Source organism: Ascaphus truei, chromosome 4 (genome assembly GCF_040206685.1).
Source record: "Ascaphus truei isolate aAscTru1 chromosome 4, aAscTru1.hap1, whole genome shotgun sequence".
Taxonomy (NCBI): domain Eukaryota; kingdom Metazoa; phylum Chordata; class Amphibia; order Anura; family Ascaphidae; genus Ascaphus; species Ascaphus truei.
Window position 1 is genome coordinate 363,683,543 of NC_134486.1, and position 19,140 is coordinate 363,702,682.

General features: G+C 44.3%; 1 protein-coding gene across 1 annotated transcript in view; it reads left to right on the forward strand.

Annotated features, from left to right (window-relative positions):
* The window catches only part of TAF1B (TATA-box binding protein associated factor, RNA polymerase I subunit B), a 133,080-nt gene extending 121,282 nt beyond the window's left edge, over positions 1-11,798 (forward strand). Inside the window, exon 16 of the mRNA XM_075598345.1 lies at positions 11,519-11,798. Within this exon, the coding sequence (XP_075454460.1) occupies positions 11,519-11,705 (187 nt within the window). The 3' untranslated portion in view covers positions 11,706-11,798. The remainder of the gene's footprint in view (positions 1-11,518) is intronic.
* The last annotated feature ends 7,342 nt before the right edge of the window (positions 11,799-19,140 follow it).

Here is a 19,140-nt window from a genome sequence, read left to right on the forward strand (position 1 = left end):
TCTGGGAAGGGTTACAAGGCCATTTAAGTCCATCATTCTGCAGTGAGAAAGATTATTCAAAAGTGAAAAACATTCAAGACAGTTGCCAATCTTTCCAGGAGTGGACGACCAAGCAAATTCACCCCAAGGTCAGACCGTACAATGCTCAGAGAAATTGCAAAAAAAACAGACTCAGACATACAGGCCTCAGTTAGCATGTTAAATGTTAAAGTTCATGACAGTACAATTAGAAAAAGACTGAACAAGTATGGTTTGTTTGGAAGGGTTGCCAGGAGAAAGCCTCTTCTCTCTATAAAGAACATGGCAGCATGGATTAGGTTTGCAAAGTTGCATCTGAACAAACCACAAGACTTCTGAAACAATGTCCTTTGGACAGACTAGACCAAAGTGGAGATGTTTTGCCATAATGCACAGCTCCACGTTTGGCAAAAACCAAACACAGCATATCAGCACAAACACCTCATACCAACTGTCAAGCACGGTGGTGGAGGGGTGATGATTTGGGCTTGTTTTGCAGCCACAGGACCTGGGAACCTTGCAGTCATTGAGTCGATTATGAACACCTCTGTATACCAAAGTATTCTAGAGTCAAATGTGAGGCCATCTGTCCGACAGCTAAATCTTGGCCGAAATTGGGTCATGCAACAGGACAATGATCCCAAGCACACCAGCAAATCTACAACAGAATGGCTGAAAAAGAAAGGAATCAAGGTGTTGCAATGGCCCAGTCAAAGTCCAGACCTCAACCCGATTGAAATGTTGTGGCTGGACCTTAAGAGAGCTGTGCATAAACAAATGCCCGCAAACCTCAATGAACTGAAGCAACGTTGTAAAGAAGAGTGGGCCAAAATTCCTCCACAACGATGTGAGGGACTGATAGTCACACAGGAAACGATTACTTCAAGTTATTGCTGGTAAAGGTGGTTCTACAAGCTATTGAATCATAAGGTATACTTAGTTTTCACACATACCTTCTCCATTTTGGCTTTATTTTTGTTAAATAAATCATGACACGGTGTAAAATCATGTGTTCATCTGAGGTTGAATTTACCTAATTTTAAGACCTGCTTAGGAACAGATGATTGTTATTATGTCCTGATATGTAAATCCATAGAATTCAAAGAGGGTGTACTTTCTTTTTCACACAACTGTATATGTTCCTAAATCGGCATCTATTGTAACAAGCCTGAAGAAGGGACCTGGGTGGTCATGTAAGTTTGCACTCTTTTTCTTAAACATCAGTTAGCCATTGAAAGTATCCCTCCTACCTTAATAATGTATAAAAGTAACCAGATGTGCTAGCAAGTAAAATAACCCTATAGTATGAAGTCTGTTACATTCCATATAAAGTTTGTTTACAGATGTTTGGTGCTCTCGTGTATTACACACACACACACATGCTCTCGTGTATTACGCACACACACCTGCTCTCGTGTATCACACACACACACACCTTCTCTCGTATATTGCGCATTATATAAATCGGAATAAAATAAAACTCCTATATATGCCCTCACAAGCACAGTGCTTGATTTAAAAAACAAAACAAAAAAAAAGCACATTAAGTGGTGACCTTCACTCTCCTAGACTCCCCGGCAGACCACCGATGTCATGTGCTACTGTCCTGCTGGGCATCAACTCCAGCCAAACGCAGTTTCCATCTCCTCTTAGCGACCGTGACGCAGCTGGTGGATGTTATGCTCTTGAGAATTCCTGGACTGCGCCGTTGATGAGACTTCCTGCTGTGCTGTTGTCGGCTTTACACGTTTCGTGGATCTTTTTCGTTTCCTAAGGAGCGTTTGCAACATGATATAACCAATCTTAAACCTTTGTGCCGACTAATCAATATATGGAAAAAGGGGTGTTTCCCACATTGTTTAAAAGAAAAGCAAATGTAGGCACTCCGTAATAGGTTAGTGAGGGGTACTTAGCTGCCAGTGCTCTGTGTCCAGGGAGTTCCATGGGTCCCAGAAGTAGCCAATATGCTAGGTGAGGGCCTTGAAAAAGGCAGCATCTCCCTGCCGAAACGTTGGTTTTATGGCGCATTAAATTAACTTTTGCTTAAGTCCGTGTGCCTGCCTCCCACATAGTTTAAAACACAAAAATTAATATAAGATCTCAGTGGAAAGTATAGGAAGAACATAAAATCTTCTTTATTAATCCATCTAAAAAAGTGGAGGTAAACACCCTCCTACGCATTTCGTGTTGAAAAAACACTAACACTCCTTGATAAAGTGTTTTTTCAACATGAAACGCGTAGGAGGGTGTTTACCTCCACTTTTTTAGATGGATTAATAAAGAAGATTTTTTAACACAACATTGTTTGGGACCCACTCTTGGCTGTGCGCCAGTATTTTCTTTTGTTCTTCAAGACCAACATCTCTTCACCGGGCGGCACGCACATCAGGACATTGGACTAAGGGGCATTTGTGAGTATTTTTCATTATTTTTTGAGAATACTTATTGAGAGTCCAGGAACCATCACAATGAGTGTTTGATTGGGGGTTTTTCAAGCCACACATCTTACCCTTCAGGGATCATCAGTCCATCTGGGGACTTTACTACACATCAGTCTGTCTAACCCCTTGTCCAGTCCTGTTCATCTGCTCATTGCTTATATCAATACATTGAAGGGATTCAGCGTTGTAGTGCCTTTTGTCACTTAAAGTTTGGAAAGTATAGGAAGGACAATGTATATCTATAAAAAGTGCCCACAACTGCTGAAAAGATGTTTTTAGGTTTTACATATCCTTGTACCACCTTATGTGGACCATATATATGTGTGTGAATAGAGCTTAATTAATAAAATGTGGTATTGTAATGTCATACGCTTGTAGTGGTCCTAATCCTTTCACAACCAATAATGGTTCTATATGAGTTGTATACAAGCAGCAATAATATCAGACCAATGTGTTATTCTTGTCTATTATAGAAACGTGAAGGAAAGGAAGGAACAAATTACATCATATATACACTTAAACTTAAACCAAGAGGTTGATTTAAAAACAAATATATATATATAAATAAAACATAGAGCACCAACAATGTGTGTGTAAAAAGAATATCAAACAATATAAAGTACAAGAAATATATGGTGTACAACTGACATGGATAGCAAAAAATATAGAACACAAACATGAAAACTTGAAAGTACAATAGGGATTGGGGAAGTGTAATTGGATTTGGGGAGTGAGGCCTAGAGTTGGCCACAAAACTTGAAAATATGTGAGTGTAGGGATTAATGTATGGGCAAGAGGTTTGATGAGATGGGAGGGAATGTGGGCAAGCAGTAAAAGGAGAGGATGAGATCAGCAATGACACTTCCTCCTGTGTGACAGAGGAAAAAGAGTCAAGGAGTTAGGAGGAGAGTTCCGAAGAGGAGGAGTACAATGTGAGGAGGAGAGAGGATGTCTTGATTAATGGAATCCACCTACAGTGAACTAGATGAGAATCATTATCCATAAGGATGAGAGGGTTAGAGTCCAGCAGTTCGAGAATTCAAACTTCTCAGATCAATTTTAGAAAAAAGAATCCTATCCAAGCAAATATGAACTTCAAGAATAACTAATGTCACTGTCTTTCAAGCAGGTAAAACCAGTTAAAATCCTTGTCAGCTCTCCTTGTAACCTTGGGCAAGTCACATTTTTTCCCTGTATTCTGTGTACAACAGAGGTGTACATTGTCAGACAATATTTCGTGCGCGCATGTGTCTCTGTCTCCATATATCACTGGGATTTCCTGTAGTACTTTTCTGTTTTTCTTAGAAAACATTATTGTGAAACAATATTTTCAGGGAATTACCCTGAAAATCACCTTTAAGAAATGTAAACATATCCCGGGACTTAAGCTATAATACAAATGTTAAAAGTGGTAGAAGAGGTATTAAATGGCTTAGCACTTGCACGTTTTTGGCACTCCTATAAATGTTGTTATTGTTGGTGACTGCACCCAGAGTATTTTCAGACCTGGACTTAGGTGACAGCCCTGTCAACACTCACCCAATTTCCGTGAGTCTAAGGGCTCTGTGTCAGACATAACCCTGCCCATTTACATTGTAACCCTGCCCTGTCTTAACCCTGCCCATTTACATTGTAACCCTGCTCTGTCATAACCCAGCCCATTTGTGGTATTACTCCACTCCTTTACATCATAACCTCGAACACTCGTGCCATAACTGCCCCGACAGAGATTGGATCCCCTGCTCCCGAGGTGAGAATGAGTCTCGTGGAAATCTCCCACGTGTGCTGCCCCTTCTTGCTCTCCGGAATGGGGGGGATCCTTGACGGCTCGGAGTTGATGCTTATCTAGATTCTATTGTTAATGTGATGGGTTGTGATAGCACAGCTGCATAAAATAAATGAGTAGGTAATATCTTTTCTGTTAGGATTTTGTTTACTTATTTTAATAAAGGTTTAAAGCAGGGGGTCACGGTAGCTGAACCGTGTTGATTTCAGATCATGATACTCCCCTGCTCCCCAAAATAACACTGGTGCTGTTGGTAGGAGTCCCGACTGGGCCATGACTATTGCAGTTTAAATGACCCACGTCCTGCAGGCCAATCGGAAGCTCTGACATCAGCCATTGTGGCTTTCTATTGGCCAACGTGAGGCAGGAGCTTTAACCTGCGCAGAGATACTGGCAGCACCTGTGCATGTTAATATCTCAGGAAGCAGGAGATGAAATGAACATGATTCAGCTCGGAGACCCCCTGCTTCAAACCTATGTAAAAAAACAAACGCATAAGTGGTTGCCAGGACTGCTGCCTCGAAGACCAGCTTTCCAGAGCAATGCTCTTGGTGAGCTGGACCTGAAGATGGGAACATTTTTGCTTATCCCAAATGTGAAATTGCTGAGCAATACTGTATGGTCGGTACAGTATATTTATTCTGTTTCTTCAGCACCCATTCGTGTGCAACTAGAATCCATCAGATTATTCCCTTGTTGGCATGTTGTTAGTTTCCATGACGATAATATCTATAGAGAGACATTTTCCTCTCTTGCCAAGAGATATTATCGGCTGTCACAGTAAGAGCAGAGTAGAGGCATACGACGGAGTTACCAAATCAGAGCAGAGGTCCTTGATGAGTGTGTTTATTCAGTCATTTGACACCCATATTGGCCCTTATTCAATATGCTGTGAACTTGCTTCCCTGTACTGTATAAGAATTTAGTGCTCTTCATTTGAATAGAGATGATCTCTTCTCCAGCACTGGGAAACGGCTTCACGGCATATTATATAGGGGCCCTCGGCTCCTTTCCTCTCAGGAATACCTACCTCACTTAGGCCCTTTTTAATATGCTGTGAAGCTGTTTCCCTGTACTTAAGAGGTCATCTCAATTTAAATGAATGGGCCTACAAATCTTTCCCAGCACAGAGAAGCAGCTATGTGTGGACCTATTATTATGTTGTATTATTTTGTACTTTATTCAAATTAACACTTAGGGGCTTATTCTATATTCGCTGAAGCGGATTAAATTCTTCATTGAGTTAAAGAGATTTGATATTCAGGGGGTATTCACCGGGAGTGCTGTGTATATCAGGTATAACAAAACAACCTTTATATTAGCACCATTATAAATTGTTCTTCTCGTGGTCTAGAAACACATTTTTCCCTTGCAAAGAAACCAATTGCATTGTTAAATTGCTAAAAGGACCAATCTAACTTACTCCGGGCAAAAGAAGGATTTCTTTTCAAACTAATAAAATGCTCAGGTTTAGACAGCCTGAAAGCAAAAGACTCACCGAAACTTCAGTGGAGTTTTAATTCTTCCTGGTTTTCCATTCTCGTTCAGTTCCGTCTGGGACATGGAAAGTAGGACAGAGAGGTGACGGGTGATGTCACAGCCGCGCAGACTAGTGCAGCCTGAAGGTTATGCTACAGTCTCGAGAGGCTGAGAGATCACCAGTGGTAAACTATGTCCAGCTCTCTATGTTTCCGACAGAATGGAAAGCAAATGAAATGCTGTAAAGCAATGGTGGCCAATTCCAGTCTTTAACGGCCATCGGCAGATCAGGTTTTTAGGATATCCCTGCTTCAGCACAGGTGGCTCAGTCGACGACTGAGCCACTGATTGAGCCATCTGTGCTGAAGCAGGGATATCCTGAAAACCTGACCTGTTGGTGGCCCTTGAGAACTGGAGATGGCCTCCCGTGCTGTAAAGGATATGTCTACTGTTTTATTATGTAAAATACTCCCCTGGAGCTGAACCACTCTATTTAGCTCCAGGGATCCCCGGTTCCTGAGATACATGATTTGTTGAAGGGTATTTCTGCTACCACTTGGGAAATTATAACGGCTGCCAAATCCTACGGGATTTGCAGGCCATTAGGAAGCAGCCATGTCATCATGTTATGGCTTCCTACTGGATGAACACGGATTCCCTCTTTGAAAATTCATGAATGAACACCAAAAGCTAAACCGGTAAGTATCTCATGGTCCCAGGAACTATTTTAATATTGGATTGTCAAAGAGGGCGCCCGCAGCCATCGAACAGGAAGCCATATCATCATCCCTATGATAACATTGCAACATCCTAATGGCCCAGAAGCCCCTAGTTCAAATTCTGTAAAAAAAAATTAAAAAGATATCAATATGAAAGAATACTGTAGGTGGAATTGCTGTTTTTTCAGAGTAGTTTTTGTTTATTATTATTTCTATTAATCTTTGCCCCATTAGGTTAAACTGCCCATTTAATAGCAACAGTAATGAAGTTGCTTATCATTTATTTCTCTTGCAAGGTCCCTTAAATAACATTAAAAAAATAAATATATATATATATATATATATATATACACACACACGCACGTGAAATCCTTATTAAAAAGTTATAGCTGCCCCCTCGCTGTCATCAGAGAGCCCAGCAGCACATTGCAAAGCAGAGACAGAAAGCATATCAGAACTCTGTTATCATCATGGACTTATAGTGAGTACCGCGCACTATACTGTAATTGTGAAGCGCTTAGCATCCCATTCAGAGAAAAGCGCTATATGAACCTCTTCTCTTTTCTCTGTACACACTCTCTCTAGGTGACCTAATAACATCTTTTGGGTTTAATTATCACCTCTATGCCGACGACACACAAATATACTTTTCAACACCTGACCTTACACCTGCTGTACAAACCAAAGTTTCTGAATGTCTCTCTGCTATATCATCCTGGATGGCCCTCCGACGCCTTAAACTCAACATGGCTAAAACAGAGCTCCTCATACTTCCTCCCAAACCTGGCCCTACTACCTCCTTCCACATTACTGTTGGAACTACAATCATTCACCCAGTAGCCCAAGCACGCTGCCTAGGGGTCACACTCGACTCCTCTCTCACATTCGCCCCTCACATTCAAAACATTTCTAAAACTTGTCGCTTTTTCCTCCTCAATATAACTAAGATACGCCCTTTCCTCTGTTGTTCGACTGCTAAAACTCTGACTCAGGCCCTCATTCTCTCCCGTCTTGATTACTGTAACCTCCTGCTGTCTGGCCTTCCTGCCTCTCACCTGTCTCCCCTACAATCTATCCTAAATGCTGCTGCCAGAATCACTCTACTCTTTCCTAGATCTGTCTCAGCATCTCCCCTCATGAAATCCCTCTCCTGGCTTCCGATCAAATCCCGCATCTCACACTCCATTCTTCTCCTCACTTTTAAAGCTTTACACTCTTCTGCTCCTCCTTACATCTCAGCCCTAATTTCTCGCTATGCACCATCCCGACTCTTGCGTTCTGCTCAAGGATGTCTACTTTCTACCCCCTTTGTATCTAAAGCCCTCTCCCGCCTTAAACCTTTTTCACTGACTGCCCCACACCTCTGGAATGCCCTTCCCCTCAGTACCCGACTAGCACCCTCTCTATCCACCTTTAAGACCCACCTTAAGACACACTTGCTTAAAGAAGCATATGAATAGCACTGTGGATATTCTGAACACAGGATACATAAAGATTGGCCCCCTGCAGACGCACTTACCAGAACTCCCTCCTACTGTCTCTGTACGTTCTCCCTACCTACCAATTAGAATGTAAGCTCCTCAGGGCAGGGACTCCTCTTCCGAAATGTTACTTTTATGTCTAAAGCACTTATTCCCATGATCTGTTATTTATATTATCTGTTATTTATTTGATTACCACATGTATTACTACTGTGAAGCGCTATGTACACTAATGGCGCTATATAAATAAAGACATACAATACAATAAGTTGTTATAGGAATCTCTAGGTCCTGTGGGCACTGTATCAATTGAATGGACCCTGGAATATGCCATGATACTCATTTTATCTTGATGCTACTAAATGTGTCTAAAGTAAATAGTATAACTTGTAGAAAAGGGTGAGTGCTTTCACTGCACTGCAACCTTCATTTAGTGCAGTTAATAAAGTGCAGGTATGCAGGACATTCAGTGGCAGAGAGATCCGATGAGCAATGTATTGCAAGACTTCATAGCAGTGAAACATTTTGCCTAGAAACAAGTAGCATGATAGCTTGTATTACTAGATTACACTGAGGTTGTTCCATCTTCCAGGCGGGAATTCCCTTTTCTTTTTTTCTACTGTACAATTAACCCATGTTGCTGTCACGGACCTACAATACATTGCTTTGCATTGCAGTCTCCTTCGGTAGTTAAGGGGGTAATGTGGTCTGACCCATGCATAATTTATTTTTGTAGGGCACCAACAGTGTAGAAAAAAGAAAAAGAAAACAGCGCAAAAAAACCTCATGGTGTAGTATTAAAAATACATTTTATAAAGTTAAATGGTGATTATTGCACGTACATCAATAAAAGCATAATTCAGCATGACATGTTAGGGACATGTTACCACTCGCAGGAAACAGCTATGTGCAGGCTGGTGTGTATCTGGATCGTCCTCTGGTCCTCTATATACAGCTCAGCAAAGGGTTGCACGTCTCTTAGATGGTCCTCCTTGTAAGGTGTTCGCCAGTCTCCGTCAAACCGCTTTAGTGAGAAGTTTGTGTCTCTTTCAGGGATCTCCCTGCAGCAGCCGTCAGCTCCGACACGATATCCTCACAGGCAGTTCCGGATTGACCGCAATGGCGTCTGACGTCATCAGACGGCGTCCGTCTATGCTCGCGTCTCTCTGCTCACAGTGTTCAGCGAAATGGGAGTCCCACAGGTCATCAACTCAAATTATGCAGTAAATTATAACCACAATGGGGTTCACATTAGGAAGGTATTGGAACGCGCCCTCTCCTACGCGTTTCGTAATAGATACTTCTTCAGGGAAAGCTGACGGCTGCTGCAGGGAGATCCCTGAAAGAGACACAAACTTCTCACTAAAGCGGTTTGACGGAGACTGGCGAACACCTTACAAGGAGGACCATCTAAGAGACGTGCAACCCTTTGCTGAGCTGTATATAGAGGACCAGAGGACGATCCAGATACACACCAGCCTGCACATAGCTGTTTCCTGCGAGTGGTAACATGTCCCTAACATGTCATGCTGAATTATGCTTTTATTGATGTACGTGCAATAATCACCATTTAACTTTATAAAATTTATTTTTAATACTACACCATGTGGTTTTTTTGCGCTGTTTTCTTTTTCTTTTTTCTGTACTAGCTGGATAGCTGAGCCATCCCCCAAGAGCAGCAGCACAAAACCTCCCTATACTAAGGTTATATTTGTTTTGATCACATTATCACTTAATCCTTATTTACCACGAATGAGCGCAATATTTGTTTGTTTCACATCACCAACAGTGTAGCATTGGGTGTTATTGTACCTAGCACTGGCAGGCCCAGTGAGCACATACTCGCAATCTTCATTTGTTCCCTAATGTAATCCCAAAGAGAAAGGTACTTGCACAAGGTTCAGATGAGCTGATACTGTCGCAGACACGTCCTCTTCACCACCAATACTCATGGTTTACAGATCTGAGTCTGCTGCTGCTTTCGTGTAAAAAGAAATAATAATACAAAGTAGACAATCGGCCTGGTTTGTGATTGGACGAGAGAATGGGCCTTAATGGCTTACGAATGTCCAGAAACCCCCTGAAAATCCCATTGCAATGTAAATGTCACCACCCCATCTCTCCTGGGGAAATTTGCTCCTGAAAACCCTAATTTGCTGGGAGCCTGGAGCAGCTTTCCGAGGCCAAAATCCCTTCTCAAAATATATATATATTTTTAATTTTAAGCTATTAAACACCCACATGCTTTAGCTGAGGAACATGGGACAGGCTCTGAAAAGACCAGATTTGACACTGGTTTTTATCGTTGTCTCTTCTTCCTTCACTTCAAAGTACAGTACCCCACTATCGGAACTGTGGAAAGCCATTACTGTCATGTAGCTGCACCCTGGCCCAGTTCAGGAGCCGCTCCTGGTCTCTCTATTATCTCCTCTCCAAAGCATATTTTCATTTGCTGACTGAAACAAAATGGCAAATAAGTTAAATATTCTTTTGTCCAGAATCTCTCAAACGTTGCTTTTGCCGCTTAAAGCGGCAGTTCAAGCTGCCGTTTAAAAAAAAAAAAATTCCCTACAATATGTGCATCAATACAATCTGCACAGTGACAAGTGATTAGCTGAGCTGCAGATCGATCCGTTCTCCTGTAATCGATCGCTTGCTCCGGGTTATTTAATCCAGTTCTTGCACAGCATTGTGGGCAACGTAGTCCTGGAATAGGATTGACTGGGCAGTTACTAGATACAATTGGTGCACTGCTAGAGAGAGGGTGGGGCTCAAGAGCCAAAGCCAATCAGAAGGGGAAGGGGGCAGTCACTTTGGAAATGCTTCCTACATTAGAAACATTAAAAATGTCTTTAAAATATACTTTTTTAAATGCTACAAGTATTTTCTCAGAACAGAACTGATTAAAAAAAACACACGTAGGATATTGCTTAAAATACTGCGTTAAAATGATGTTGCCAATTACCCTCAGATTGCGCTTCCCAGTTTTCACGATCACAGGCATAATGGAAGGATTTAGATGTAGCACTTGTTCACGGAGCTCCAAGAGCACAGCCTTGGCACTGCTTAATGACCTCGGTCAGGTGTGTACCGAAATGCTGGAGCGATCTTGAAGTATTGTGTGATGTTCCAGTAGAGTGAGAATATATAGGAGAGGAGCATGGATGGGATGTGAGTACTATATGGTGATACCATAATTGCTGAAGCATAATCATGTTATCAGTGAGTGTCCCCCCCCCCTATTAAAATATGTAATTATTATTTCTCTCCACCATTGTCAATGGGGGTGGGGGGATTAAGGGGAGAGAGTGAACGTCTGGCTCCTAATTGAAAATGTAAGGGTGACCTGTTTAGTAAAAGGTCTTTAAATTCTCCAGCCGGGGCAATAATTGCATGTAAAGTTTTAGTTCTTCTGATTGGTAACATACAGACTTTGTTGTGCAAACTCTTTTCTCTCAGACAGGCAAACCCTTGTAAAACTGCCTATCTGCTCTCTTTGTCAGTGAAAAGGTTAATAGCCGACATCACATACATTTTCACGTGAGCCGCTGGCGCGGGGCTTTTATAACGTGTTTTTCTTCATTTTTCTTGCAGGTTTTGTAAACACTGGACGTTATATGAAGAGTCAAACTTCCCCAGAAGTTATCACTTTGTTTTGACGCTCTTCTCTTTCCTTCTGAGGGTGGAGGTGTCGGTGATCCATTACGAGGTGTGCTTAATAGAACAACGACTTTTCAAAAAGAACTTTAGCAAGAAGGTGAAATGGAAATCCAGAAGATAACGGGGGAAAGAAATAACATGTCATAAAATATCTGCTTTCTGATTACAATCCTATGTAAATAATAAAATGTGTTGGTTTTTTTGTTTTTTCAAATTGCTGTCTGTGGTCAATAATCTCTTCAAACATGGAAAATTCTCCAAACTGGTGTGATTTACTCTAGTGGCATATACAGTAGCACATTGCATTCCGCTTAATTCAAATTAATTGCACTACAGTCTTCTCTAGCACGGGCAATCCAAGAGATAATGCAAATAAATGCACAATAGCAGCGCACTGCCCAGGGACACAGGTGTGCAAAAATGAAAAAAGATTTATTGATCTGTCAGACATGACAAAACAAGGGGGTAAGTACCCTCCAACGCGTTTCACACAAAGGTGCTTTATCAAGGAGTATGGTACAACACACTAGGGGACCTTTTTATACAATGCAGTAACAATTACAATTTTGCGCCAAAAACGCTTTTAAATGACGTCATTTCATCATTATAATACACCTCCGTTACCTCTGTCAACGGATCTCTGCATACCTAAACACGCCCCTTGGTGACGTCACCACCAATCACTCCCCCGGCCGCCGACCAGTGGAGGAGACACGCCTCCCTTTTCTCCCCGCTAGCTGAGACTCGGTGCACACTGAGAGTACGCCCCGATCCCCGTCCACCGCGATCGGGGCGACGCCACGCCCCCAGTAGTCTTGGCAACCCGGCGGTATGTGATAGTAGTTAGCCCCACCAATGCTGGTCTAAAGCCTCTTGCTAAAGGTGAGGCAAGGCGTTCGTTCCTCCCCCTATCTACTCAGAACATCAGCAGTATACAGGATGGCTCCTATATACAGAAATCCATTTGCAATGTATTCCAAATCCCCTTTGTGTCCAAGGAAAAAACAATCCCAAGGATGGGAAAAGGTACCTTATCTACCTAAGGTGGTTGTATTAATGAAATAAATAGGAATGGTGTATTTTGGGTAGATTTAAATAGCTCTGTCCTTCTTAATATCTTTTTATGTATATTTTTTTAAATGTGTGTATTCATGTTGAAATATGTGTGTGTTTTTTCCTTGGACACAAAGGGGATTTGGAATACATTACAAATAGTGTGTTGTACCATACTCCTTGATAAAGCACCTTTGTGTGGAACGCGTTGGAGGGTACTTACCCCCTTGTTTTGTCATGTCTGACAGATAAATAAATCTTTTTTCATTTTTGCACACCTGTGTCCCTGGGCAGTGCGCTGCTATTGTGCATTTATTTGCATTATCTCTTGGATTGCTCGTAACTCTACAAGCGGCTGGACACGCCACTAGGAACACCATAAGCTCTGGGAGTGGGTAAGATTCTTTGATAATCATCACTTTGGATCATCCCCTTGACTACGGATTGGGGTGAGTTCTGGATCTTATACTATATTAGTGAAAGCACTGTATGCCTGCCTGCCTGGATGTCCGGTGTCCCTAGGGGAAATCTCATTGGTCCCTTGGCCCGCCCCCGCACACCTCTCATTGGCCTGAGGCGGAGTGACGGGCCAAAGGACACACACACACACACACAGGGACACGGACGGGGACACACACACACAATCCCCTCCCGGTGCCCCTCACTCTCCCCCGTCAGCTGGACCGCACCTCAACTTCCACACCCCCCCCCACCCTCCCTGTGCCCGAACTTACCCGGAGTCCCGTGTACACACACACACACACACACACACATTCCCACCCCCCCCCCCAAGCTCACACACACCTCACCCCCCCCCCCCCAAGCTCATCCCCCCCCGCCCCCCCAAGCTCACACCCCGACGCCGCAACAGTCAGCAGGGGAGCGGAGCGAGCGCCCGGGACACACGCGGGGGAGCGGCCACAACACGCGGCCTCCCGCCTCACATCCACGTGGGAGCGGCCGGATGAGTGAGGCAGCGGCCGGATCAGTGAGGCAGCGGCAGGATGAGTGAGGCAGCGGCCGGATCAGTGAGGCAGCGGCCGGATGAGTGAGGCAGCGGCCGGATGAGTGAGGCAGCGGCCGGATCAGTGAGGCAGCGGCAGGATGAGTGAGGCAGCGGCAGGACGGGTGAGCTCCCCCCCCCCCCCCTCCACATGCTACGTGCTGCTCTTGCCCCTCCGCTCCCGACTCCCCCCTGTCACCGCGTGACAGGACGTGAGATGGGAGGGGGGATGCCCCTCCGCTCCCCGCTTCACCTCCCCACCATTGTCCCCGCTGCCTGCGCAGGAGGAGGGGGGGGGAGCGGGTGTTGGTGCTGGTGTGTCTAATTGTGTAAGACTGTGTGTGAGTGTCTGTGACTGTGTGAAACTGTGTGTAAGTGTCTGTGACTGTGTAACTGTGTGTGACAGTGTGTAACTGTGTGTGACAGTGTGTGTAAGTGTTTCACAGTGTGAGAGTGTGTGAGTGTGTGTAAGTCTGTGTAAGTGTCTATGACTGTGTGAAACTGTTTGAAACTGAAAGTGTGTGTAAGTGTGTGTGACTGTGTGTGAGTGTGTGTAACTGTCTGTGATTGTCTGTAACTCTGTGTGTGTGTGTGTGTGTGTGTGTGTGTGTGTGTGTGTGTGTGTGTGTGTGTGTGTGTGTGTGTGTGTGGTGCACTGTGCAGTGTGAGCAATGAGCAGTGTGAGCAATGACCAGTGTGCAGTGTGTGTCAGTGTGAGCAGTGTGTGTGCAGTGTGAGCAATGAGCAGTGTGTGTGCACTGTGTGCAGTGTGAGCAATAAGCAGTGTGTCAGTGTGTGCAGTGTGACCAATGAGCAGTGTGTGTGCAGTATGCAGTGTGTGCAGTATGCAGTGTGTGTCAGTCTGAGCAGTGTGTGTGCAGTGTGCAGTGTGACCATTGAGCAGTGTATGTGTGCAGTGTGTCAGTGTGAGCAATGAGCTGTGTATGTGTGTGTGTGCAGTGTGAGCAGTGAGCAGTGTGTGTCAGTGTGACCAGTGTGTGTGCAGTGTGCAGTGTGTGTCACTGTGAGCTGTGTGTGCGCAGTATGCGTCAGTGCGACCAATGAGCAGTGTGTGTGTGTGCAGTGTGCAGTGTGAACAATGAGCAGTGTGTGTCAGTGTGAGCACGGTTCACATCCCGGGCAGCGTCGGGTCTCTCAGCTAGTTTACTATATAAGCTATTTCCAATGAGGCACAGTGGAGGGTGTATATACATGTCTTTTCTGTGATCTTCAGGATAATCATGCTATAGTTTGGAGATATTACTCACCCATTAGTTTACCCACTCCATGGTTGAGCTGGATGTCATAGTTCTATTGATGAATTGGATATATCAATAATTTTTTATGGACTGTTAGAGCACCCATTATTGCCATATACTGAATTCTCTAGCACGGGGAAGGCCGCTTCCCAGCATATTCAGTAGGGCGCATTGCATTGGCTTATGTCTTCTCCAGCACTAATTTTTTTTTTTTTATGTTATAGGTTTGAAGCAGGGGGTCTCCGGAGCCGAACCCCAAACATTTCAGCTTCTTCCAGAGATACTCCATAGGGGGTGCCGGTATCTCGTGGAGTTTAAAGCCCCCGGTCACACGGGCCAATAGGAGGCCGCAAGGGATGACGTCAGAGCATCCTATTGGCCCGTGTGACGTGGGCCATTTAAACACGGCCATTTCATTAGGCACACCGGTTTCCTAACTTAAGAGATACTGGCACCCCTGCGGGGGCAAGTACCTCTGGAAGCAGGGAGTCCCTGGAGCTAAAATTAATGGGGTTCAGCTCTGGAGACCCCCTGCTTCAATCCTATAACAAACTACAACAACAAAACGCAAACAAGCAATGAGACCTTTAGTGCTGCTTTAATATACATGTGGAAATGTCAGCACTGACCTGTCAAAATCAAGCAACGGTTCTTTCAATTAACTAACAATTATATTTCCATCTAGCTTTAGCTACAAAAATATATAACCTAAACTAGTCTCTGAAAACCTTTTCTTTGCCCCCCCTGAACCTGCACCTTTACTTACTTTAATCAAAAAATCAAATTACAGAATGGAAATCCCTATTATACATTTCACCCTATATATTGGTATTATTCCAGGATGAAGTGTATTCATTTTAAATACTAAGCATTATAATTATGTATTTATTACCTTTGTTTTATCTTATAGGCACAGTTTCACATCGCAGATTAAAAAACATTTTTTTTTAACTCAAAGTAACAAGCTTACTAATTTGAGGTAAGGCCTCGGTCCCGCTGCGCTCGTTGGCGCGGGCGGCAATGTCGCGAGTTCCCCACCAGCAGGGGAATCCTCGCGAGCCGGTCCCGGTCCCCACTGGCGGCACAGCTGACTACACGCTGTCGCGCGTCAGCCGCTGGAGACACCAGAGAATGGTGTTTTCTAGCTTTGACGCGTGACGTGTGTGGCTGTGAGCCAATGGGGAGGGGAGGCTTCGGGAGGAGGAGAGGCTTCGGGGAGCGGGGAGGAGTGTGGAGTGAAAGCAGGTGAGTGCCTTTCTCTGTGTGTGTGTCTGAGTGCGTGCCTGTCTGTGTGTGTATGTGTCTGAGTGCGTGAGTGCCTGTCTGTGTGTGTGTGTGCCCGAGTGCCTGCCTCTGTCTGTGTGTGTGTGTGTGTATGAGTGCGTGAGTGCCTGCCTGTGTGTGCGCGCGTGTGTGTGTGTGTATGAGTGCCTGCCTGTGTGTGCGCGCGTGTGTGTGTGTATGATAGCGTGAGTGCCTGCCTGTGTGTGTGTGTGCGCGTGTATGAATGAGTGCCTGCGTGTGTGTGTTTAAACTTTTACCTTCCAGCTCCAGCCCGAGTCCGTGGAGGGAGGGGGGGGAGAGTAGCGGGTCCCTCCGCTCAAGCCACGCCCCCCCCTCCCTGTCAAACCGCCCACCTCCCGCCCACCTCCCGATCAAACCGCCCACCTCCCGCCCACCTCCCGATCAAACCTCCCACCTCCCGCCCACCTCCCGCTCCGGCTCCCGCTCCCTACAGACCGCAGATCGCGGTCTGTGTATCTCAGCGCACCGTCTGTCAGCAGCGCAGGTGCGCTGACTCTGGGAGCGGGGCCTTAGCCTAAGAGGTACTAAAAAGGGATTGTTTTGCTTTTCTCCAGGTCTGCTGAATTCAAGCATTATCAGCTACTGTACTTTTCTTTATCTCTTTCACTAATGAGGGCTTCACAATTAAATATAATGACAAAGAGAAAAATGCAAAGAGCAATTGACCTGTGTTTTTGGGAACTGACAAAACAGGCTCATTACCAAAAGACGTTAGACACATTGTAAAAAAAAAAACAGCCTAAGATTTTGTTTGCCATACAAATTGTAAAAAAATTGGAACCTTATTTAATAACAATACTAGGTTGTTTTGTCAAGCAGCTTAATTTAAACTATTATACATGCCACAGTCCTTCCTTCACATTGGTCTTTAGAGGGACTGGCCCTTTAAATGACATCACAGGGTCAGAGGACACTGACTGCAATACAGGTAAAATAAAGTGTTTCTCTTTGGAACCGTTTAACCCATTCGCTGCCTGAAGACCAGGCGGCCCGAGACGTAACCACATGCGGAAGGTTGAGGGGCGCCCTCTAATTTCGTTCCAATTGTGCTTAGCGGTGAGCGTGATCCTCCTTTTAGACAACGTCATAGGGGCACCTGAATGGTTTAAAAAGAAAACTCCCAACCCAAAAATAATCAGATAATGTAAGTCTTGTAAAAGTTATGTTTTAAGTCGGTTTGCAAAGAACATGGTAAACTGACATTCAAAAGGACTTTTACTGATCTCCTTCCTTCTGTGTGATGCCACTAACCCTTCACCCGTTACCCTCGTCTTGCTCCATTGATGGGAAGCGGGGACAGGCAAGGGGGTGAAAGAAAACATACACGTTATGACATGTATTCAGATTTTCAATATTTGAATCCCCACAAAATAAGTGTAGCCCTGTGTAATTGTGGGGTTACATGCCTCTCTCCTTCTGTGCAGTAATCCCTGTTAAGAGGGCAGGGTTGCCAGAAGTAATCATGAGGTATTGCCCTCAACCCCATGTGAGGTGTAATGTGTAGCAAAGGAAGTGACAGCATGCTCTGTGTCCACTGACAGTGACACAGGGGTGGGCCTTCTGGAGCTATATAATACGCATCACTTCCTAAAGTTAGCAGTTCTGTTCAGTGAGAGTGGAGTTCAAGATCAAGTCTATCAAGTGGTTGCAGAGTGTGACAATCTGACCCCACACTGTGCCAGGGCTCTGGCACAGATTGTGGCCCTCCCTTAGGGGAGAGGTGGCAGCGATTCCCTGTCTCTATTAGAGAGTCATTGAGGGACTTCCTTGAGGTGGGCAACCTGGAAATGTGCGGCTAAAGAACGACCGCTATGATGGGCAGTCTGCCATGGATGATGTTAATAAAGAGTGCCTTGATTGAAAGAACCTTCTCGCCTGAGTCTGGAGTCATTCAGGGAGAAGCTGCACCCAGAGGTTCTCTTCCAGAGACTCCTCCTTGCTGTCGTGGGGACCTGGAAGAGATGGAGGCGCTGGACCAAATGTAAGTACGATCTCAGCACTACCTCACGAGCCAGTCCTGGTGAATTCCCCAATACCATCAAGCGGGAGACTCAGGAGTCCTGTAAGCCAGCAGGTGCACCATACGACATGACATGTGACTGGGGGCAGTTTTCTCACATAGGGGCCAGTATGAGAGGGGCCTGGGAAACACCTTTACATAAGCAAAGTGAGTGAAATGTCTATCTTTCAGTGTAATTACCGCTCAGTAAGGTAACCAATTAAATAGCTCGGTCATTAACATTTTTGTGATAGGCGAGGGAAGGGCTGTCCCTTAGCATGTAAATATCTGCTGAACATGTATTCGGACACTGTATAGCATTCTATCATTGTCGGTAATATGTCACTGGGGTTGGTAGTTTGGGTGCATGTGCAGTATTTGTGCGTACACATTTAGGGGGGATGTTGGCCAAAAAAAGGTGGCCCTCCATACTAACATTAGTAATGGGGATTACTGCAGTAATTGTCTTTACCACATCAACCAAACAAAAAGCAAAATAACCGGTGCATAACTATTGTCACTAACAGTACACCTGTGAGCACGTGACTTATGTGACATGGGTTAATACATACAACTATCTAGCGAATCCATTTTTCACCTACTCCAGGTCCCTCAAATGAATAATATTCCCCATCAATTCCTCACAATATCCATCATTACGTGCAGCCACCACCAAATAGATATCAAGAGATCACTGGCAGAGTCTTTGGTCCCTATTTACTAAAGAAAATATGCACTTAACACACAAAAACCTGTTGTAGCAAAATGTGTCCGAAAATGTAATCGCTCTCTTCTAAAGGTGCAAAGTTCAACCAGAGCCCAAAGATTTACTTAATAAATTATAGATTTAATATACAAAAAAAGTTCAGTATTTAGGTTGTAAAATGATTTACAAAAACATACAGTACAATATATGCAGACCGTTTCATCAAATAAA